General features: G+C 38.1%; 1 protein-coding gene across 1 annotated transcript in view; it reads right to left on the reverse strand.

Moving 5' to 3' along the window:
* vta1 (vesicle (multivesicular body) trafficking 1) overlaps positions 1-22,777 on the reverse strand; it is a 306,723-nt gene that overhangs the window by 187,525 nt on the left and 96,421 nt on the right. The window contains exon 2 of the mRNA XM_059985541.1: positions 3,278-3,372. Within this exon, the coding sequence (XP_059841524.1) occupies positions 3,278-3,372 (95 nt within the window). The remainder of the gene's footprint in view (positions 1-3,277; positions 3,373-22,777) is intronic.

A 22,777-nucleotide genomic window follows, 5' to 3' on the forward strand; every position in this document is an offset into this window, starting at 1 on the left:
TAGGAATAAAGGGAACCTTTTCTGGTTAGCTGCCCATGACTAATGGTTTTCCACAGGGAGCTGTGTTGGGACTGCTTCTTATGTCGGAATTGATGGCTTTGTGGCAGGTTTGCGGACAATACAAAGATAGGTGGACGGGCAGGTAGCTTTTAAGAATTAGAGAGGATGCAGAAGGATTCAGACAGATTAGGAGAATGGGCAAAGAAGTGCTAGAATGGAATACAGTGTCAGGAAGTCTATGAACATGCACTTTCGTTCAAGAAATAAAAGGGTAGTCTATTTCTCAAATGGAGAGAAAATTTTAAAAATCTGAGGTGCAAAGGGACTTGGGAGTCCTCATGCAGGATTCTGTAAGGGTAACTTTGCAGGTTGAGGCAGTGCTGTGGAAGGCAAATGTAATGTGAGTATTCAATTCAAGAGGACTAGAATATAAAAGCAAGGATGTAATTTTGAGGCTTCATAAAGCTTTGGTGAGGCCTTACTTGAAGTATTGTGAGCAATTTTGGGCCCCTTATCCTAGAAAGAATGTGCTGAAACTGAAGAGGGTTCAAATGAGGTTCACGAAAATGATTCCAGGATTGAATGGCTTGTCATAGATAGAGCGTTTGAATGCTCTGGGCCTGTATTCACTGGAATTGAGAAGAATGAGGGGTGACTTCATTGAAATGTATTGAATGGTGAAAGGCCTTGATAGAGTGGATGTGGAAAGGACGTTTCCTATGGTGGGGGAGTCTAAGACTAGAAGACACAGCCTCAGAATAGAGGGGTGTCCTTCTGGATGAAGAGATGAGGAGGAATTTCTTTAGCCAGAGAGTGGTGAATCTGTGGAAGTTGTTGCCATTAGCGGCTATGGAGGCCAAGTCAATGGGTATACTTAAGGCAGAGACAACAAGATTCTTGATTAGTCAGTTCATGAAGGGATATGGGGAGAAGGCAGGAGATTGGAGCTGAGAAGAAAAATGGATCATCCATGATGAAATGGTGAAGCAGACTCAAAGGGCCAAATGGCCTAATTCTGCTCCTACATCTTATGATGATGAAGATGTAGATACTTGTACACAGGTTATGCACATAACAAAATTGACTTTTTTTTGATTTATGCAATGTCTTCTCACAATTTATCACATTGAATTGAAGTTCAAGTTTATTGTCATCTTACTGTACATATATACAACCAAATTAAATAGCATTCCCCTGGTCTATGGTGCATCTTCACTACATATATCACACACAGCACATAAAACAAAATATTACTACAAGTAGTTAATAAAATATAATTCAAAGTCCATGTAATGTGCAGCACAGATAAAAAGTAAACAGTAAATAGTATAGTAAACAGCACAGTAAACAGCCTGCTGCCCTAGTGACAAGTCCTCAATGCTATTTATAATGCATTCAATGATGTTACCAACAACCCTTTCTATATTGCATTGTCATTCAAAACAGAGAGGTTAAGATTTAATACAGAAGTGATACAGCAAAACAAGCAATAAAAATTAGATAATGTATGAAGGATTTTCAATTAAAACTGAAGTCCCACACCACAGGTTCAAGAACATCTACTCCCTTTCCACCATTTGGTTCTTGAACTAACTGGTACAACCCTAATCACTAACAGTTTAGCAACACTCTGACCAGTTTAATTACTCTGAATTACAACGGTCAACACACACAAAATGCTTGAGGGACTCTGCAGGTCAGGTAATATTACTTCTCTCTACAGATTTTGTCTGACCCACACAGTTCCTCCAGAATTCTGTTTGTGTTGCTCTGGATTTTCAGCATCTGCAGAATCTCTTGTGCTTATGAAGCATTACAATGGACTTTGTTTTTGCTTTGTTCTAGTTGTGTTCTTTTTTGTAAAAATTATGTTTAATTTATATTTGTCTCATTAATGCTGCTATCTGATGCTTTGTACCTGTGTGTGATGCTGCTGCAAGTAAGTTTTTCATTGCAACTGTGCATATATGTGCAGATGACAATAACCCCAACTTTGGTTCTTGAAAATATATGAGGCAATGTCATTTCAAGAATTTGTTGTGATTGCTAATTAATTTACTTTCAGGCAGATAAATTTACAAATGTAGATTTAACCACAAAGAAACAAATTAAATATTAAATATTTTATGCCTAACCTATCTACATGGATAAATTCTGAAAATAATGGGCGTCTCCTGAATTATACAAGACGGAGCTGGTCATTTCCAGTGACATTTTTTGGGCAGCTTTGAATTTTGAATTATGTTTCCACTCTACTTTCTTACTATAAAATGCAATGTCCATAGTTCAGCTGCAATCTATCACAGTTTAAATGCCCTTCTGTAGCAGATGTAAAGTTGTAGTTTCCCATTGTACTTCCTTGCTCTTTACTCTACATTCCGAAAAAAAACCGAGAATATTCCCAGAATATCTACTATAATTCTCTGTTGCAAGCTTTACTTAACCAAACGTAACTTTAAAAAATGGATGAGGTGTGTGGTACAACAGAAAGATCTGCAAATATAGATATATTATTCCTTGAATATAATGTCACAGGTAGATAAGTTCATAAGCTTTTGGCAGATTAACCTTCATAAATCAATATATTTAGTACAGGAGTTAGAATGTTATGTTGAAATAGTTTAAGATGTTGGTGATTTGGAGTACCATGTGCAGTTTGGTCACCTACTTCGAGGAAAGATGTAAATAGAATTGAAAGAATGCAGAGAAAATTTACAAAGATGTTGCCAGGACTTGAGGACCTGAATTACAGGGAAAGATTGAATAGGTTAAAACTTTATTCCCCAGAATGTAGAAGACTGTGGGGAGATTTGATAGAGGTATACCAAATTATCAGGGATATAGATAGAGTAAATGCAAGCAGGCTTTTTCCATTCAGATTTGGTGAGACAACAAATAGAGGTCATGGGTTAAAGTTGAAAAGCGAAAGCTTAAGGGAACCTGAGGGGGAACTTCTTCATTCAGAGGGTCTGAGAGTGTTGAATGAGCTGCCAGCACAAATGGTGGATGTGAGGTCTATTTCAAAGTTTAAGAGAAGTTTGGATAGGTACATGGATGGTAGGGATATAGAGGGCTATGGTCTGAGTGCAGGTCAATGGGACTAGGTAGATTTAATGATTTCTCAATTTGAAGTGAAAATTAACTTACACTCCTATAGTCTGGTTTAAAAACCTGCTGTGCTATTGATGAAGAACCATGGATGGCCTCAAATCATTGTGTTCATGAATAAAATTTTAATATTTTATTTTTAATGACAGTATTTTAAATCAATACTTACAATTTCTAACTGATCCATTAGCTTCACCAAGAACTTACGGCATTCTGGCGTTTTACTGTCAATTTTCATTCCAGTCTGCATGGCATAAAGGCGACCTGCACAATCATAAAACATCTTAAGGATGGTGCAGAGAAATACACACAAAATCTGTAACAGTTCAAATGACAGAAAATGACACAAGATATATAAGGTAGCCATCATTCATTCATTGTCGTATATTGTGGGCGATCATGGTCTTTCCATGACTATGACTGTTCTTGGTAAATATTTCTACAGAAGTTGTTTGCCATTGCCTTCTTCTGGGCAGTGTCTTTTTAAGACGGATCACTCCAGCTACTATCAACACACTTGAGAGTTTGTCTGCTAGGAGTCAGTAGTCGCACAACCAGGATTTGTGATATTGCACTAGCTGTTCCCATGTCTTCACTTGACCTTGACTTGGGGGGGGGGGGGGCTATGCAGGTGCTACACCTTGCCAAGGGTGATCTGCAGGCTAGCAGAGGGAAGGAGCACCTTGCACCTCCGTTGGAAGAGACATACCTCCACCCCCACTACCATGTAGCCATAAACATTTGTAATGATGAAGATCATCGATAAACAGCAGAAAAAAGAACCTTGAAAGCTGAAAGTATGTACCGCCAGGCTCAAGGACTGTTACAGAAATAATGAACAATCCCCAGCATAGCAAGGAGGCCTCTTGTCCTCACAATCTATCTCATGATGACCTTGCACCTTATTGTCTGCTTGCACTGTACTCTCTCTCTCTCTCTCACTGTTACACTTTATTCTGTATTCTGTTATTGTTTTACCCCATAGTGACTCAATGTACTATTGTAATGAAATGATACGGTATACTTTTTGTTGCAGCTCTGTACATATGACAATAATAAACAAGTTTACAAATAAATATCATCTTTCCATTCACACTCTTGGGCTGAAACCAATGGAAGAATCTGGTTTCAAGGCAATTAGATGCCTCAACATTCATTCACCCCAACGTAACTTTACACCGCAACAAATATCAAATATCTAAACACGAGAGATTCTGGAAATCCAGAGTAAAAAACACAAAATGTTGGAGGAACAGAAGGTGGAGGACACAGCCCAGTCCATCACAGATGAGATGCCATCATTGCCATCATTGAGCAGATCTATAAGGAGCACTGCCTTATGAAAGCAGCATCCATCCTCAGGCCCCCACCATCCTGGTCATGCCCTTGTCTTGCTGCTGCCAAAGGGAAGAAGGTACAGGAGCCTTAGGTCCCACATCACCAGGATCAGGAATGTTCAACATTTGCCCTTCAACCATCAGGCTCCTGAACCAAAACAGATAACTTTACTCACTCCGAGGTCCCAACTGATTCCACACAACCTATGGACTCACTTCCAACTTCTGTTCTCAATATTATTTATTACTTTGTTATCTATCATTATTATGCTTACTTTCTGTATTTGTACAATTTGTTGACCTTTACACATTAGTTGTTTATCCATCTTTGTGTGTTATTGCATCTTTGTATTAATTGTGAATGCCTGTGAGAAAGTGAATCAGGGTTGTATATGGTGAGATGAATATACCTTGATAATAAATTTACTTTGAACTCGGCAGGTCAGGCAGCATCAATCTTTCGTCAACGTCTTGGGCTAAGATCCTTCACCTTGGACCCTATATCATGTATCTAACTTTGCTTTAAAAATACTGCCTCCTATAGAATTGTTCTAAAGACTCAGAATCCTTGAGAAAGAATTCTTTCAAAAAGCCTGTATTTTTTGTATTAAATGGATTACCCCATCTTTAAATAATGGCACCCAGATTTTGACTCTTTCAAAAGAGGAAACATCTCTCCTCATCCAGCCTGTCCAACTGCATCAGGATCATATTAATTTCATTCAAGTTCTCTCTCATGGACTTGATGGACTGAAGGGCCACTTCTGTGCTGTACTTTCTTTTGAGTCTATGACTCTAAACTCCAATACACCTAAACCCCACATAACACTGATTCATTACAATGCAATTAATTCTTTATTGAAATTTTTTTAAATGACAAAAAATTAATTCTATATAGCACTTAAAACTTCTCAAGAGCAGCTGCCTCTACAGTAAATATTTAATCAGCCAATAAGAGTGCTTTACATACAATCTGAGCCACTCACAGCCCGTCATGTATTAGTTCACACTCAGCCTCCCCCACAAGAGTAAATGTGCTTGCTCCCTCACAAATTTATTCTATTTTTTTCAACCATAATGTCCGGAAAATGGCCTGCAACTTTCAGTGAGAGTAGTATTTTTAAGATGTCTAGGAAAATTATTAACATGGATTTGAAGCTGCAAGTGATATGTTAATGGTGGCAATGTTGAAGAGTTGCTGCGTTCTCATGGTGAGATCCTTAAAACTGAAGAACTTCCAGAATTGGCAGAGCAACCAGTCCTGGGTGGACATGGATGGAGAAGAGGAAACATCAGCAAAGAACTCACCACAAAATTCCTCAGCACTAGCATCACCACGATGACACAAATCATGGACCAGTTCATCGATAATGACCCAGCAAAACAATAAGGAAAAAAGAGGTTTTCCTGCTACCGAGAACTGCTTCACGAGGAAACTTAAAAGGCAGTCAAATCTCGATGCCTACTTGAAGAAAAAGCCAAAGTTAGAGGAGGATCCACAGTCTGGTCCCACATCTAAGATTTAACCTGCATCCACTCCTCTTCGCTGCTGCTATGATGTGTTGCTGCTCCACTGATTTATAGATTGGGCCTATTTGCGTGTTTGTTACTCCACAAATTACTGCATATACATAAAATAATATCTCAAGTTTGATTTTTTTTTAATCAGGCACACATGTCCATTTACTTACTGTTATAATGACCCTGCGTAGTGCCAATTTATATAGTGCTCCACCTCCAAGGAACCCATCCTCAGCGTTAAGAGGGGTCTGAATGTATATGCAAACCTAGCCTGTCCAACTGTTCCTTACAGATCAAACTGTTTGTTCTAGGAATCAGTCTAATAAGCGTTCTCTGAACTGCCTCCAAAAGGATTTCAGAAGGCGATGCCTCAAAAAGGCAGCACCCATCTTTAAGAACCCACCACCCAAGAAATGTCTTCCTCTCAACATCAAGGAGGAAACACAACAGTTTGGAAACACACACTCAGTATTTTAGGACAGCTTCTTCTCTCAGCCGTTAGATTTTTGAACAGACAATGAACTGACCCATAAACATTACCTCAGTATTTTTGCTCTCAGCTCAATTAATCTATATTCCTTGCATTTGAATGGTCCCTCAATTCCCCTTGATGCTGTCAGAGGTTGGTGCTGGAGTTCTGGGTCTCGGGCAAGGTTTAATCGGTGTGTTCTGTGGATTGGACTCTGTAGTTCACCTTATGAAGTCTTTCTGGTTGCTCCTTTTATTTGTTGGTACGTAGGGCAACTTTGAATCAGGGTGGCCAGGTAACAAGCACTGAGCTGTACCGAATATGCCTGGACTTTCGGTTTTGTGTTTCTCAGACATTTTTCTGTTGCCATATGCACAATGTTTTTTTCTGCATGGGAGGGGCTGATGTCTTTCTTTGAACGGGTTCCATGGTTTGCTTTGTTTCATGGTTGTCTGTGGGAAAATGAATCTCAGAGTTGTATATTACTCACATACTTTGAATCTTTGAATATACCACCAATATTTCACCTGATTCTTTAAATAAAAGGGACTGTACAAAGCTCTCCAGATATGGTTTCACCAATACCCTACCCAACTAAAGTATATCCTCTGTATTTCTATTTAATTCTCTTGGCAATAAATGACAACACATTTTAAAAAAAAATTTAGCTTTACTTGTCACATATACATCGAAACATATAGTGAAATGTGTTGATGGTATCAAATCAAATCAGCTAGAATTGGATTGGGCAGATACTACACCTCCAGCACCAACGTAGCAAGCCCACAACTCACACTAACTGTATGTCTTTGGGATTTGGGAGAAAACTGGAACACCCAGAAGAATTTGACATGGTCACAAGGAGACCATATAAACTGCTTACAGACAGCAGAGGGAATTAAAGTCCAAACTTAGGGCTGACGCTGTAAACTGATGCATTGACCCCTATGTGGCCGTGCTGCCCGTACAGCCATTGAGTTATATATCATTGAAACAGACTCCTTAGCAGATCAAGTTGATGTAATCCCCCACTTATTTTAATCTGATTTTATTCTCCAATCTTTCTCATTGACTCCACACACCCTCTAAGATTCTACCTGCTACCTACACACCACAGGCAATTCACAGAGGCCAATTTACCTACTAATATGCAGGCTTTTGAAATGTGGGAGGAGACAGGAACACCAGGAAGAAACCCACAGAGCCACAGCTAAACATGCAAACTCCAGCCAGAGAGTATTGCAAAGCTGGAATTGAATCCAGCTCAACAGAGCTGAGAGGCAACAAGTCTACTAGTTTGCTACTGAGCTGCCTCAAAGCCTGATGTCATCCTATAATTTACAATATCTACTGTATATGTTAGTGTTTTATAAGTCATACAGCATGTGACCCAAATCATTCTGCATCTCACAGCTCTGAACTTTCACTATTTAGATCATATACTTTTGTCCCTATTTTATGGATAGTTTCACATTTCATATTCATACAGCAGGAAAACAGGGCAGCACCATAGTGTAGCAGTTAGCGCAATGGTATTACAGCATTAGTGACACCGGGTTCAATTGCCACTTTTGCCTGTAAGGAGTTTGTACATTCTCCCCACAACCACTAGGGTTTCCTTGGGTGTTCTGGTTTCCTCTGACATTCCAAAAACCTAGGATTTGTAGATTAATTGGTCACATGGGTGCAACTGGGCAGCACAAGCTTGTTAGGCCAGAAGAGCCTGTTTCCATGCTGTATATCTAAAGAAAACAGAACCAGGCCCTTTGACCTACAGTGCAAATTATGACTGAGAAGGTTCGCAGGAAACTTAATAATCTGAGGGTGAATAAATCTCCTGGACTTGATGAAATGCACCCTCAGGTTCTGAAGGAAGTAGCTGGAGAGATTACAGAGACATTAACAATGATCTTTCAAGAATCGCTAGAATCTGGCATTGTACCGGATGACTGGAAAATTGCAAATGTTACTCCGCTATTGAAGAAGGGTGGGAGGCAGCAAAAAGGAATCTATAGACCTGTTGGCCTGACATCAGTGGTTGGGAAGTTGTTGGAATCCATTATTAGGGACGAGATTACAAAGTACCTGGAGGTACATGACAAGATAGGCCAAAGCCACCATGGTTTCGTGAAAAGAAAACTAGCTAACATGCTGCAATTTTTTGAGAAAATTACGAGCAGGGTAGACAAAAGAGACACAGTAGATGTGGTGTACTTGGATTTTCAGGAGGCCTTTGACAAGGTGTTGCACATGAGGCTGCTTAGCAAGATAAGAGACCATGGAATTACAGAGAAGTTACTAGCATGAGTGGAGCATTGACTCAGCAGCAGAAAACAGAGAGTGGGAATAAAGGAATCCTATTCTGGCTGGCTGCCGGTTACCAGTGGAGTTCCACGGGGGTCGGTGTTGGGATCGCTGCTTTTTATGATGTATGTCAATGATTTGGACAATCAGATTAATGGATTTGTGGCTAAATTTGCCAATGATACAAAGATAGGTGCAGGAGTGGGTAGTGTTGAGGAAACAGAGAGCCTGCAGAGAGACTTAGATAGTTTAGGGGAATGGGCAAAGAAGTGGGAAATGAAATACAATGTTGGAAAGTGTATAGTCATGCACTTTGGCGGAAGAAATAAATGGGCAGACTATTATTTAGATGGGAAAAGAATTCAAAATGCAGAGATGCAAAAGAATTTGGGAGTTCTTGTGCAGGGTACCCTAAAGGTTAACCTCCAGGTTGAGTCGGTGGTGAAGAAGGTGAATGCAACGTTTGCATTCATCTTTAGAGGTATAGAATATAAGAACAGGGATGTGATGTTGAGGCTCTGTAAGGCACTCATGAGACCACACGTGGAACATAGTGTGCAATTTTGAGCTCCTTATTTTAGAAAGGATATACTGACATTAAAGAGGGTTCAGAGAAGATTCATGAGAATGATTCCAGGGGGAGGAGTTTCAAGATGGCGACGTAGACATCTGCCTTTTAGGCGCTCTTCATTTTTTAAGCTATAATCACCCTTTAATCAAATCTTTTCGTACTTAATTACATGGGTTGATATTTACGATTTATTTCTTTTTTAAAATAATACTTGATTTAATTTTTTCAAACTTAAAATGTCTGTACCTAAGAAATCGTCTAAAGACCCAACATCTCTCGATGCAATCTCCAGTCTTCTGGATACTAAACTGGATACTAAACTTGCAAGTCTGGAAAATAAACTTACTGCGAAATGTCTGAGCTTGAAGAAGTCGTTAGATCATTTGATACCAAGCTTCAATCGCAGGCAGCAGATATTTAATGGCATGAAGAAAAGTTTGCGGCTCTTGACAAGATAATTTGTGAAAAAATACGTACAATCGAAACTTTGGAGGAGAAGTTACGGTCGACCGCTAAAATAGTGGAGCAGAATAAGTTTAAAATCACCGATCTTGAAAACCGATCTCGCAGACAGAACTTGCGTATTATTGGATTTCCCGAAAATGTTGAGTCTGGTGACTTAACTGAATATTTCTCTAACTTATTGTGGGAAATATTTGGCGAGGACGCTTTGCGGGCTAAACCTACTATTGATCGTGCCCACAGAGTTTCGAGATTTTCGGCTGCGAGAGACAAGCCACGAGCTGTGATTGTCCGTCTCCATTATCCTCGGGAGAAAGAGCTTTTAATTCGATTAGCTCGTCAGAAAGGTATGATTTCTCACAGAAGCAACAATTTTCGTATTGTTGAAGATTATTCATTCGAGGTGATGAGGGCGAGAATCGCTTTTAAACCGGTGATGGCAGAGATTCATTCGATTGGACTTAAACAAGCTTTAAGATACCCAGCGAATCTCAGAATTACGTTGAGTGATGACAGTCAGCGCTTCTTTAATACTCCGGAAGAAGCGAAGAAATTCGTTGAAGAATATCGGTCTTCTAGTACAATTTGAACTATGTGTTATGTTGAAGAATTTTTGGAGAGAAGACGCCATTCCGTTTTAGGCTTTAACTTATGAAGCTGCGGTATAGCTCTTTACTTTGGTCTGTAGACCTGGTTTTTTTTATTATTATGATTTACAGATGCTCTTTTAATTTGACTATAATGTCTTTTTTCTTAATTATTTTTTTTTCCTCTGGATTAGATATACATGTTAAGACTTTGTAATAATGATTTATTTTTTAAGATGTCGTTTCTTTTTCCCATAAGACTTTGCTTTCCGTAAGCGTTTATTTGCCTGTATTTGAGAATGGGATGAATGTTTTGAATTTTTGGACCTTTTTTTATATATATTGTAGTGGTTATTGAATCCTTTTTTAATCTTATTTTGATGACCTTTTTTTTAAAAAAAAGATTGGTGAATTTACATTTATATCCTGTAATATGGTCCTTTTAAAATGTCGTTTCTTCTTCCCATAAGTCTTTGCTTTTGAAATGTCATTTTCTTATATTTGAATATGGAATCTTTTTTTAAAGGCATATTATACTATTTTAAACTTCAATAGTTATCCTTTTTTTATTAATGATTTTTTTGCTTTTTTATATTATTTTTTCATTTTGATTGATATATATTCTTTCTTTTTACAACCCTGTATTTATATCTGGGTGTTATATAGTTTCTCTTTTCTTTCTTTTCATGAAGTTGTCATCTTGAAAATGGGGTAATATTAGTATTAGTTTGTGCGCCTGCCGCTTGGCTTTTTTTCGTGGGGTTGGGGGAGGGGGTAGGGATCTTTTTTCATGCTTTTGCTTTTTATTTTTTTGCTTTTAGTTTATGGGCCGACTTTAAATTATTAATATTGTTGAAGTGTCATGTTCTCCGGTTGCTCCTGAATCATTTTTCCTTCTTCCTGAATTATGGGTTATGTGTCTTTTTAACCTTTTATGATATATACAACTAATATTGGCATGATGGATAAGAATATTAACTTTATCTCTTGGAATACTAATGGTTTAAATCATCAGATTAAACGTAAAAAAAATATTTAAAGTATTCCATAGACTAAATGCTAATATTATTTTTGCACAGGAGACCCATATTAGGAGGGAGGATAATCAATGCTTTTTTAAGTTCTGGAAGGGTCAACAATTTCACTCGAATTGTACCGCCAAAATTAGGGGTGTGTCTATTTTTATAGACCCCTCAATTTTGTTTACACATCATGAAATTATTTCTGATCCACAGGGCAGATTTTTGTTGATAACTGGTTCACTTTTTAATCGAAAAGTGGTTCTAGTTAATATTTATGCTCCAAACTTTGACTGCCCTGAATTTTTTAAACATTTATTTACTTCCCTTCCTAATCTAAATGAATATATGTTGATAATGGGTGGAGATTTCAATTGTTGTCTGAATCCTTTGATGGATAGATCTAAACCTATCCGAATTCTTCCGAATAGATCAGCCTTACTTATTAAGTCTTTTATGGTTGATTCGGGAATTACTGAAATATGGCGGTTTTTGAACCCTAAAGATAAAGAATTTTTGTTTTTTTCACATGTATATCACAGTTATTCTAGAATTGATTATTTCCTTATTGATCATCATTTATTAACAGATGTTACTAATTGTAAATATGATTCTATTGCTATTTCGGATCATGCACCTTTGAAGTTATCTATCAAGATTTCGGACTTTTCCAATAATACTAGATCTTGGAGACTTAACGCTACTTTGCTTCAAGATCCAGAATTTATCACCTACATAAAACAGCAAATTGACTTGTTTTTCTCAACAAACTATACTGAAGAGATTGACAGAGGAATACTTTGGGACTCTTTTAAGGCTTTTATCCGTGGACAAATTATCTCATATTCCGTTGGTAAAAGAAAACAAAGATATTTAGATATTGCTTTATTAGTGGATAAAATTAAAGAAATTGATAAGATTTATTCTGTGACTCCTACCAAAGAACTTTATAAGAAGAGAGTTGAGCTTCAAATGGAGCATAGTTTATTATCTTCTTCAATTGAGAATCAATTAATTAGGACCAGGGCTCAATTTTATATCCATAGTGATCGAACTGGTAAATTGTTAGCTAACCAATTAAAAGCTATTTCGACTAAGCGACAAATTATAAAAATTCGTAAACAAGACGGTAATCTGACTACTGATCATAAAGAAATCAATAACACTTTTCAAGATTTTTATAAATCTTTATATCAATCAGAATTTGATGGCGATCTGTCCATGATGGATAATTTTTTTAACAATTTGAATATTCCCAAACTGACAGATGAAGATCGTAGCTTGTTCGATGCTCCTATCTCTATGGCCAAAATAGGAGAGGCTATCTCATCAATGAATTCAGGGAAAGCTCCTGGTCCTGATGGTTATATTATAGAATTTTTTTAAACTTTTTCCTCTTTGCTTTCCCCTTGGTTATGTGAAATCTTTAATGATGCATTTGCTAAGAAGAGATTACCTCAGTCTTTTTATGAAGCTACTATCTCTCTAATTCTTAAAAAAGATAAGGATCCTACTTTATGTGCATCTTATCGCCCTATATCACTATTAAATGTAGACTCTAAGATTCTTACAAAAATTTTAGCTATTAGGTTAGAAAAGGTACTATCACAGATTATTTCAGAAGACCAAACTGGTTTTATTAGGAATCGGTATTCCTTTTTTAATGTTAGAAAATTGATTAATATAATTTATACTTCATCACCCACAATCCCAGAATGTGTTATTTCATTAGATGCTGAAAAAGCTTTTGATAGAGTTGAATGGACATACTTATTTAACGCTTCGAGATATTTTAATTTTAGTCCTAATTTTATATCATGGATCAAACTAATATATTATAAACCTGTTGCTTCTGTTCTTACAAATAATTACAGATCCTCTTTTTTTCAATTATCTCGTGGTACGAGACAAGGTTGTCCCTTAAGTCCTTTATTATTTAATATCACATTAGAACCTTTAGCCATTGCTATTCGTGAATCTCCTAATATTTTTGGTATTACCCGTAATGAGAAGTTATACAAGTTATCACTTTATGCTGATGACTTGTTGTTATATATTTCTGATCCTGACAGGTCTATTCCCGCTATTTTATCCTTGTTGGCTCAATTTCGTAGTTTTTCTGGTTATAAACTAAACTTGGATAAGAGTGATTTATTCCCTTTAAACGCGCAAACTTTATTGAATGACAGGATACCATTTAAAGTTGTTACTGATAACTTTATCTATTTAGGTATAAAAATTACCAAGAAATATAAAGATTTATTTAGACTGAATTTTTTACCTATGCTCCATCAAATTCAACAACTTACTACAAGAAGGTCTCCCTTATCCTTATCATTATTTGGTCGGATTAATGCTATTAAAATGATGATTTTACCGAAATTTTTATATTTATTTCAAGCTTTACCAATTTTTATTCCTAAATCTTTTTTTGATAACATTGATTCAAAAATTTCCTCATTTGTGTGGCAAAATAAAAACCCCAGGCTAAGTAAAAGGGAATTACAAAAATCTAAAAAAGATGGTGGTTTAGCTTTATCTAACTTTAGATTTTACTATTGGGCGAATAATATCCGTAACTTAATATATTGGAAATTAGATTTGGATTCACCATTGTGCCCACAGTGGGTAAATTTAGAATGCAATGAGGCACAGGGATATTCTCTATTCTCCGTTCTTGGTTCTTCTCTTCCTGCCGATTTAGTTAAATTCAATAAACAGATATCCAACCCTGTTGTCAAACATACATTACGAATTTGGTTTCAATTTTGTAAGTTTTTTACTCTGAAAAACTTTGTTCTTGATAGCCCTATTTTACTTAATTTTTTTTTCAAACCTTCTTTGACAGATCAAGCTTTTAGCATATGGAAAAGGAAAGGTATAAAATGTTTTCGTGATTTTTTTTTGAAGGTAGATTGATGTCTTTCGACCAACTTTCCAACAAATTTAAGTTACCTAAATCTAATTTTTTTAGATATCTACAAATCAGAAATTTTTTACATAAAGTTCTACCATCCTTCCCCAATTCAACTTCAATGGATTTTTCAGATTTGATTTTTACCTTAAATCCTTGTCAGAAGGGATTAGTGGCTTTTATTTATAATATGATTATGAAGATACAACCAGAAATATCAGGTAGAATTAAACAAGAATGGGAAAAAGAACTTCAATATAATATATCAACAGAAAAATGGGAAAAAATTTTACAAATGGTTAATTCTTCTTCTATATGTGCTAAACATGCTTTAATACAATTTAAAATTGTACATAGAGCTCATATGTCTAAAGATAAGCTTGCTCGATTCTACTCTCATATTAACCCTCAATGTGACAGATGTCATTCAGATGTGGCTTCATTGACCCATATGTTTTGGTCATGTCCTACCTTACATAACTATTGGAAGGACATATTTGCTACCATTTCCTCAATTTGGAATATCGATTTACAACCTCATTTTATTACTGCAATTTTTGGTATACCAAATGAGGATGGTAATCAGCTTTCCCCTTCAATTAGACGAATGATTGCTTTTGTAACATTAATGGCCAGAAGGTCTATATTACAAAATTGGAAAGAAGTAAATCCTCCTACCACGTTTCAGTGGTTCTCTCAAACTATTTCTTATCTGAACTTGGAAAAAATTAGAAGCACTATTTTTGACTCATCAATTAAATTTGAAGAAACTTGGGGACCGTTCATTCGACATTTTCATATAAATTAATTTGGCCTCTTCCAGACCTTCTCTCTGTTTATTCTTGTTCTGGTATGGAGTTCCGGAGTTTTTGACACTATCATATACATATAAACTGTTATTATTGCTCATGTTAGTTTAGTTTAGTGTTTTTTTTCTCAATATATATTTTTTTCTTGTATTTTTAAATTTTTTTGCTTTTGATGATTATTCTTATTTTTTTTCATATATAATTATTATAGGCTTGATTGATTAATGTACTGTTTTTTTCTGTTGATATTTTAATAGGATATTATCTTATTATTAATTTAATTTCAAGTCTATTGCAATTATAACCTATTCATTATTATGTTATGTTTTTTTTATATATGAAATTCAATAAAAAGATTGAAAAAGAAAGAAAGAGAATGATTCCAGGAATGAAAGGGTTACCATATCTGGCAGTTCTTGGGCTGTAGTCTCTGGAGTTCAGGAGAATGAGGGGGATCTCATAGAAATATTCTGAATGTTAAAAGGCCTAAACAGATTAGATATGTCAAAGTTATTTCCCATGGTAGGGGAATCTAAGACAAGAGGGCACAACTTCAGTATTGAAGGATGTCCATTTAGAACAGAGATGCAGAAAAATTACTTTAGTCAGAGGGTAGTAAATCTGTGGAATTTGTTGCCACGAGTGGCTGTGAAGGCCAAGTCATTGGGTGTATTTAAGGCAGAGATAGATAGGTTCTTGATTAGCCAGGGCATCAAAGGGTATGGGGAGAAGACAGGGGAGTAGGGATGACTGGAAGAATTGGATCTGCCCATTATTGAATGGCAGAGCAGACTCAGTGGGCTGAATAGCCTACTTCTACTCCTATATCTTATGGTCTCATCGACCCAGCTGGCCGACCAATGTGCCCCATTTGTGGTAGTCCTATCTACCAACATCTGACCCATAACCTTCTACATATTTCAATACATTTCCAATCATTCCCCACATTATACTCCAGTAACCACATCCTATCCACTTCACTTTGAAATGTCGTTATGCCCCCATCAAACTTTCTTTTCTACCTGTCTCTGTGTTATCAACAAACATTGTCCTCTCCATAGATGCTGACAAACCTACTCAATTTCTCCTGCATTTTGTGTATGTTAAGCACAGCACTGATACTTTTATTTTAGTAATTTATACTTATTTTATGTATTTATATCATACAGCACAGAACAGGCCCTTCTGGCACAACAAGCCATAACATCCAGAAACCCACCTCTTCAAACCTAGCCTAATCACAGAGCAATTTGGATTGACCAATTAACCTACTAAACTGTACACCTCTGGACTGTGGAGCACACACAGGGAAAAAAATACAAACTCCTTACAGACTTCGTCAGAATAGCACTCCTGGAATGCCCCTCGCTGTAATAGCATTGTGCTAACCACTACATGACACCAATACAAACAGTAAATAGTTGAGGCTCCACCATTAATTCCTGTGCAATATCATTCTTCATATCTTGACAAGATGATTTAGCCCCATGTTTCTTATCATCAACCCACATTCTACTGACATTAATTTATTACCACTAACACCTTGAACTTTTATTTTCTGACATTACCTTGGAAAGGGTACTTTATTAAAAGCCCAATGGAAAGCACGTAGAGCACGTAGAGGATCAGATTAATGGTGGAGTAGGTTTATATAGGTCAGCATATCATCATGGGCCAAAGGACCTCTATTATGCTAGAGTGCAATCACTTGAATTGAGTATAAAGTACTCCTAAGGAGTTATTCATTTCATGGAGAATGCACGTACGTAATTTGGGTTTTACATGGGGAGGCTGCTGCATGGGCAGCCACTGCACAATCCTGGACAGATCGTGGTCAGGGTCCAGTGACCTGGAATGCAAGGTGACTGAGGACCCTTCCCTGTCACTGCGCTATGCCATTCCCTGCCCTTCTCCTTTATCAACTACACGTCGCTTTTTCAAAAGAGCTCAATTTACATGGAGTATAACTAGATAGGACTTTTCAAATTGGTACAATATTTCAAAGTCCTTCAGCAGGTGTTACTATATACACACACACACACACACCAATAAAATTCTGCAAACAAAGGCCGCTTTCTGTGTTGTATGAATCAAGCGTTCACCAGAACACCTGGAGAAACAACTCGTCACATTGTTCCACATGACTTGTATTAAACTTCACCTTTATTAGTATTATGCCCAAGGAATAATAGTTCCAAATATTTGCCATCTAGTTTGCCACTGTCTTGAAGAGTCAAAACGGATTATAACTTTACATGCAACTGTGAAACTTATACCCCAAACTTATAACGCACAAACATGCACAGTGCCAAATGAACTGGGTTGAGTGAAGCATTAACTCTCAGCTTTGAGGGATTAGTTGCTGGCTGGTTCTCATTCACTTTCACTCAGTGATTCAAGTCCCCGATGGTAATTTTAATCCATCGGCAGAAATTCATTAGTCCTTGAATGATATATGATGACTTTAGTAAATTATTTGTGGTAATCGCTTGCACAGGTTCCCACACTCCCTGACAGGTGTCCCTGTCGTTCGCTGCCTAGTATCAAAGCTTTGAAAATTGCTCCCTAAAATATTCTGCCTCACTCACACTCAAGCTGCCCCTTAAAATCTACATTGCCTCTTTCTGTATAATCTCCTGATAATGAATAACCTTTTGTATAGAGGTGTGCAAAATTATGAGGGGTATACACAGGGTAAATGCATGCAAGCATTTCCACCGAGGCTGTGTGAGACTGTAACTAGAGGTCATGGGTTAAGGGTGAAAGGTGAAATGTTTAAGGGGAACATAAGGGGGATCTTCTCCATTCAGAGGGTGGTGACAATATGGAAGGAGCTTCTAGCAGAACTGGTGGATGCAAGTTTGATTTTACACTTCAGAGAAATTTGAATAGGTACATCGATTAACAGGGGTATGAAGGGGTATGATCCAGCTACAGGTTAATGGGATTAAGCAGATCAAGAGTTCCGCACAGACTAGGTGGTTCCGTGCTGTAGTGTTTTTATGACTAAGACTCTACCAGAATCAGGTTTATTATTACTGAATATAGAACAAAAGACGATACAGCACAGTCCAGGCACTTTGGCCCACAATGTTTAATATAGAGATACAGCACAGTAACAGGCCCTTCCGTTCCGACGAGCCCACACTGCCCAATAACAGCCATCTGACCAGTTTGCGTTTGGAAGGAGGAATTGGAGCACCAGTCACAGGGAGAACACACAAATTCCTTAGAGACAGTGGCGGGAGCTGAACCTGGACAGCCAGTGCTGCAAAAGCTTTACATCAACCACCTCGCACGTGTTTAACTGACTGTGAGATTAATCTAACCATTCCCTCCCAGAGAGCCCCCCATTTTTCTTTCATCACTGTTCCTGACTAAGAGTTTCTTAATGCACTTGCTTCTGCCAATTCCCCTGACAGTCGTGAAATTTGCAGCAGGAGTACAGTACTATACATAGAACAAATACAAAAAGCTCTTTCTCAAATTTGGTTTGATTCACACACTAGTCCTCTGAAAGGACTACCATCTTGCCATGGATTGGAGGCTTGCATGCCTCAATGACCTGGAGAGCTCTTTTGGCTCGTGGTAGGGACTCCCATGCTAAACAAGTCAAAGAGTAGAGGCCACATTTAGAGTGGTCCACTGGTCCTCCAAGTTCGGGGGTTCAGCTTAGGGCTAACAACCTTGACTGGTGAAACAAAACTGTTGCAGAAAGAACACTGAGGAATCATTTTACATCTGAGTGCAATGGTATCCTGAGTCTCCACCTGGGTCTTGCATGACAGACAGTAGTGAAAACTGAGAAGCAGCTCCTTTACGATGAAGGAAGCCCTGAACACCGCCAGAGATGGAGAACCTTCATTGCTGCCTTCAACTTCGGCAGCGTAATGGGCATTTAAGTATGAACATTCTTGTGATGTGCTTTGGAGCATTTTACTACATTCAATCAAACTGTAATTACGAATAATTAGCGCTCATGAGCGAACATCAATCACAGCAAAATGGAAGCTGCACTGAAAAGGACCTTATGGCGGATATGAATCTGTGATCTATCCTCAATGGACACTTTATTGGGTACATCTGTACACCTGCTTGTTAATGCAAATAGCTAATCAGCCAATCATTTGACAGTAATTCAATTCATAAAAGCATGCAGACATGGTCAAGAACTTCAGTCATTGTTTAGACCAAACATCAGAATGTGATCTATGTGAATTTGACCATGGAATGATCGTTGGTATCTTAGGAACTGCTGATCTCTGGGCATTTTCACGCACAACAGTCTCTAGGGTATACAGAGAATGGTATGAAAAACAAACAAAAAAATCCAATCAGTGGCAGTTCTGTGGGTGAAAATGTTTTATTAATAATGAGAGAAGTCAGAGGAGAGTGGTCTGCATGGATCAAGCTGATAGAAATGCGACAGTAACTTTAACAACAGTGGTGTGCAGAAGAGTATTTCTGAACTCAGAATACATCAAAATTTGGATGAGCTATATCAGCAGACTACCAAGACCACAAACACATGCTCAATGGCCACTTGTTAGGTACCCCTGTACTGAGGGCATATCTGACTTGTGGGGAAGTTGGGAGTGGGCAGGGAAGGTATGGCCGGGATAACAACCTTTGCACCACAACATCACTACTTTAAAACAGCTAGTGGTCCAAGTGTCTTTTCTTCACATAGTGGCCCTTTCTCTTCACCTTCTACACCTCGGACTTCAACTACTGCACAAGAGTCTTGCCATCTTCAGAAGTTTTCTGATGACTCTGCCATAGTTGGATACATCAGCAAGGGAGATGAGGCTGAATACAGGGCTACGGTGGGAAACTTTGTCAGATGGTATGAGCAGAATCATCTGCAGCTTAATGTGAAAAAGACTAAGGAGCTGGTGGTGGACCTGAAGAGGGCTAAGGCACCGGTGACTCCTGTTTCCATCCAAGGGGTCAGTGTGGACATAGTGGAGGATTACAAATACCTGGGGATATGAATTGACAATAAACTGGACTGGTCAAAGAACACTGAGGCTGTCTACAAGAAGGGTCAGAACCGTCTCTATTTCCTGAGGAAACTGAGGTCCTTTAACATCTGACGGACAATGGTGAGGATGTTCTACGAGGCTGTGGTGGCCACTGCTATCATGTTTGCTGTTGTGTGCTGGGGCAGCAGGCTGAGGGTATCAGACACCAACAGAATCAACAAACTCATTCGTAAGGCCAGTGATGTTGTGGGGGTGGAACTGGACTCTCTGACAGTGGTGTCTGCAAAGAGGATGCTGTCCAAGTTGCATGCCATCTTGGACAATGCCTCCCATCCACTCCATAATGTACTGGTTAGGCACAGGAGTACATTCAGCCAGAGACTCATTCCACCGAGATGCAACACTGAGCGTCATAGGAAGTCATTCCTACCTGTGGCCATCAAACTTTACAACTCCACCCTCGGAGTGTCAGACATCCTGTGTCAATAGGTTGGTCCTGGACTAATTTCCACTTGGCATTATTTACTTATTATTATTTAAGGTTTTATATTGCTATATTTCTACATTATTCTTGGTTGGTGCGACTGCAATGAAACCCAATTTCCCTCAGGATCAATAATGTCTGTCTGTCAAAGCAGCTGCTGAAGAAATGATTCTAAACAACTGCAGTCAAAATACTAAATTAACCAGAGTATATGTCACAATGCATTAATATTGCAGCTCTATAAAACTCTGGTTAGACCGCACTTGGAATATTGTGCTCAGTTCTGCTCGCCTTATTATAGAATGTGGAAGCTTTAGAGAGGATGCAGAGGAAATTTACCAGGATGCTGCCTGGACTAGAGTACATGTCTAATGAAAACATGGTGAACAAGCTCGGCTTTTTTTCTTTACAGTGAAGGAGTTTAAGAGATGACCCAATAGAGGCGTACAGAATGACAAGAGGAATAGACAAAGGGAGTATGCAAAGCTTTTCCTAGGTGGAAATGGTTAATACAAGGTGGCAACATTTTAAGCTGATTGGTGGAAGGTGGGGAAGGGATGTCAGAGATAAGTTCTATAGAGTCATAGCCATAGAAAAGTACAGCACAGAATCAGGCACTTCGGCCCATCTTGTCCATGCCGAGCACAGAGAATGCCGAGTGTTTGGAATGCCCTGCCAGATACATTGGGGACAAATAGAAACTCTTATATTGGCATGTGAATGATAGAAAACTGGAAGGTTATGAAGGAGGGAAGGGTCAGATTGATTTTAAGAGCACGATTAAAAAATCCGCACAATATTGCAGGCCTAAGGATGTACTGCACTGTTAGGTTCTATGACAAGAACAATACCAGGCACTGTCCATACTTCATGATATGCTTCTAAAAATGCAGACTGCATTAATCTCAGGTTGTTCTACCTCTGGTATCATGAACAATGCTTCTTAGTGGCTCATTGTTGCACTGTAACTACATCTTTACCTAATGCAAAGTCTTTCCTGTAGACCTGCAAAGAAAAAAATGGGTCATAGTTTAGGGCACTGTTACTGTACCTTGTAACAGCTTCAGTTAGTTCAGGAAACAGCAAAATCAATTGAATATGTCACTCCCAGTTTCATGCGTATTCAAAAAGATTATTTGTCACATTCAAAGGTCAAAGTAAATTTATTATCAAAGCACAAGTACTGCATGTCACTTGATATAACCCTGACATTCATTTTCTTGTTGACATACTCAATAAATCCGTAATAGAATAATAACCATAACAGAATCAATGAAAGACCACACTAACTTGGGCGTTCAACCTGTGTGTGAAAAACAACAAGCTGTTCAAATATAAAAAGGGGGGGGGGGGATATAAATAAATAGATAGATAGATAGATAGATAGATAGATAGATAGATAGATAGATAGATAGATAGATAGATAGATAGATAGATAGATAGATAGATAGATAGATAGATAAATAAATATATCAAGACCTTGAGATTGAGAGTCTTTGAAACTGAGTTCATAGGTTGTGGGGTCATTTCAATGATGGGGCGAGTGAAGTTATCCTTCTTGGTTCAAAAGCCTGAGGATGGGTGTAACTACTGCTGCTGAAGCTGGTGATGTGAGTCCTGAGGCTCCTGTACCTTCTTTCTGATGGCAGCAGCGAGAAGAGAGCATGTCCTGGGTTGTGGGGTTCCCTAATAATGGATGCTGCTTTTCTATGACAGTGTTTCGTGTAGATGACCTCAGCGGTGGGGAGGGCTTTAGCCATGATGGACTAGGCCGTATTCACTACTTCTTGTAGGATTTTCCTTTCAAGGTGTTTCTATCCTTTTTCTAAAAGAATGGATTTTGAAATTAGGTGAATAAGATGTTTTTGGATTGGCCAGGTGAACGGTCATATTTTCTTGCCTATCCTTATCAGCAAATGTATAATCTTGAAATGATGAAACTAAAGCTAACTAAAGCTTAACTGAGCGTAATTGAGTGGCAAACAAAAGATATAACCGTCAGCCCCCAACTCCAAACTTCCCCGAAACACAGCATGAATACCTAACATTCCCTTCACTTTACCATCCTCCACTTGTGACGATTTACCAAAATAAAGGCGCAACACAGAATACAATGCAGATAGAGAATAGATGCATGGCTCCAACAGAGAAATAAAGAGCCAACATTTCGGGCCAAGATCCTTCATCGGAACTGGAAAGGAAGGTGG

This window comes from Hypanus sabinus, chromosome 12, assembly GCF_030144855.1.
Source record: "Hypanus sabinus isolate sHypSab1 chromosome 12, sHypSab1.hap1, whole genome shotgun sequence".
In the NCBI taxonomy this organism is placed as follows: Eukaryota; Metazoa; Chordata; class Chondrichthyes; order Myliobatiformes; family Dasyatidae; genus Hypanus; species Hypanus sabinus.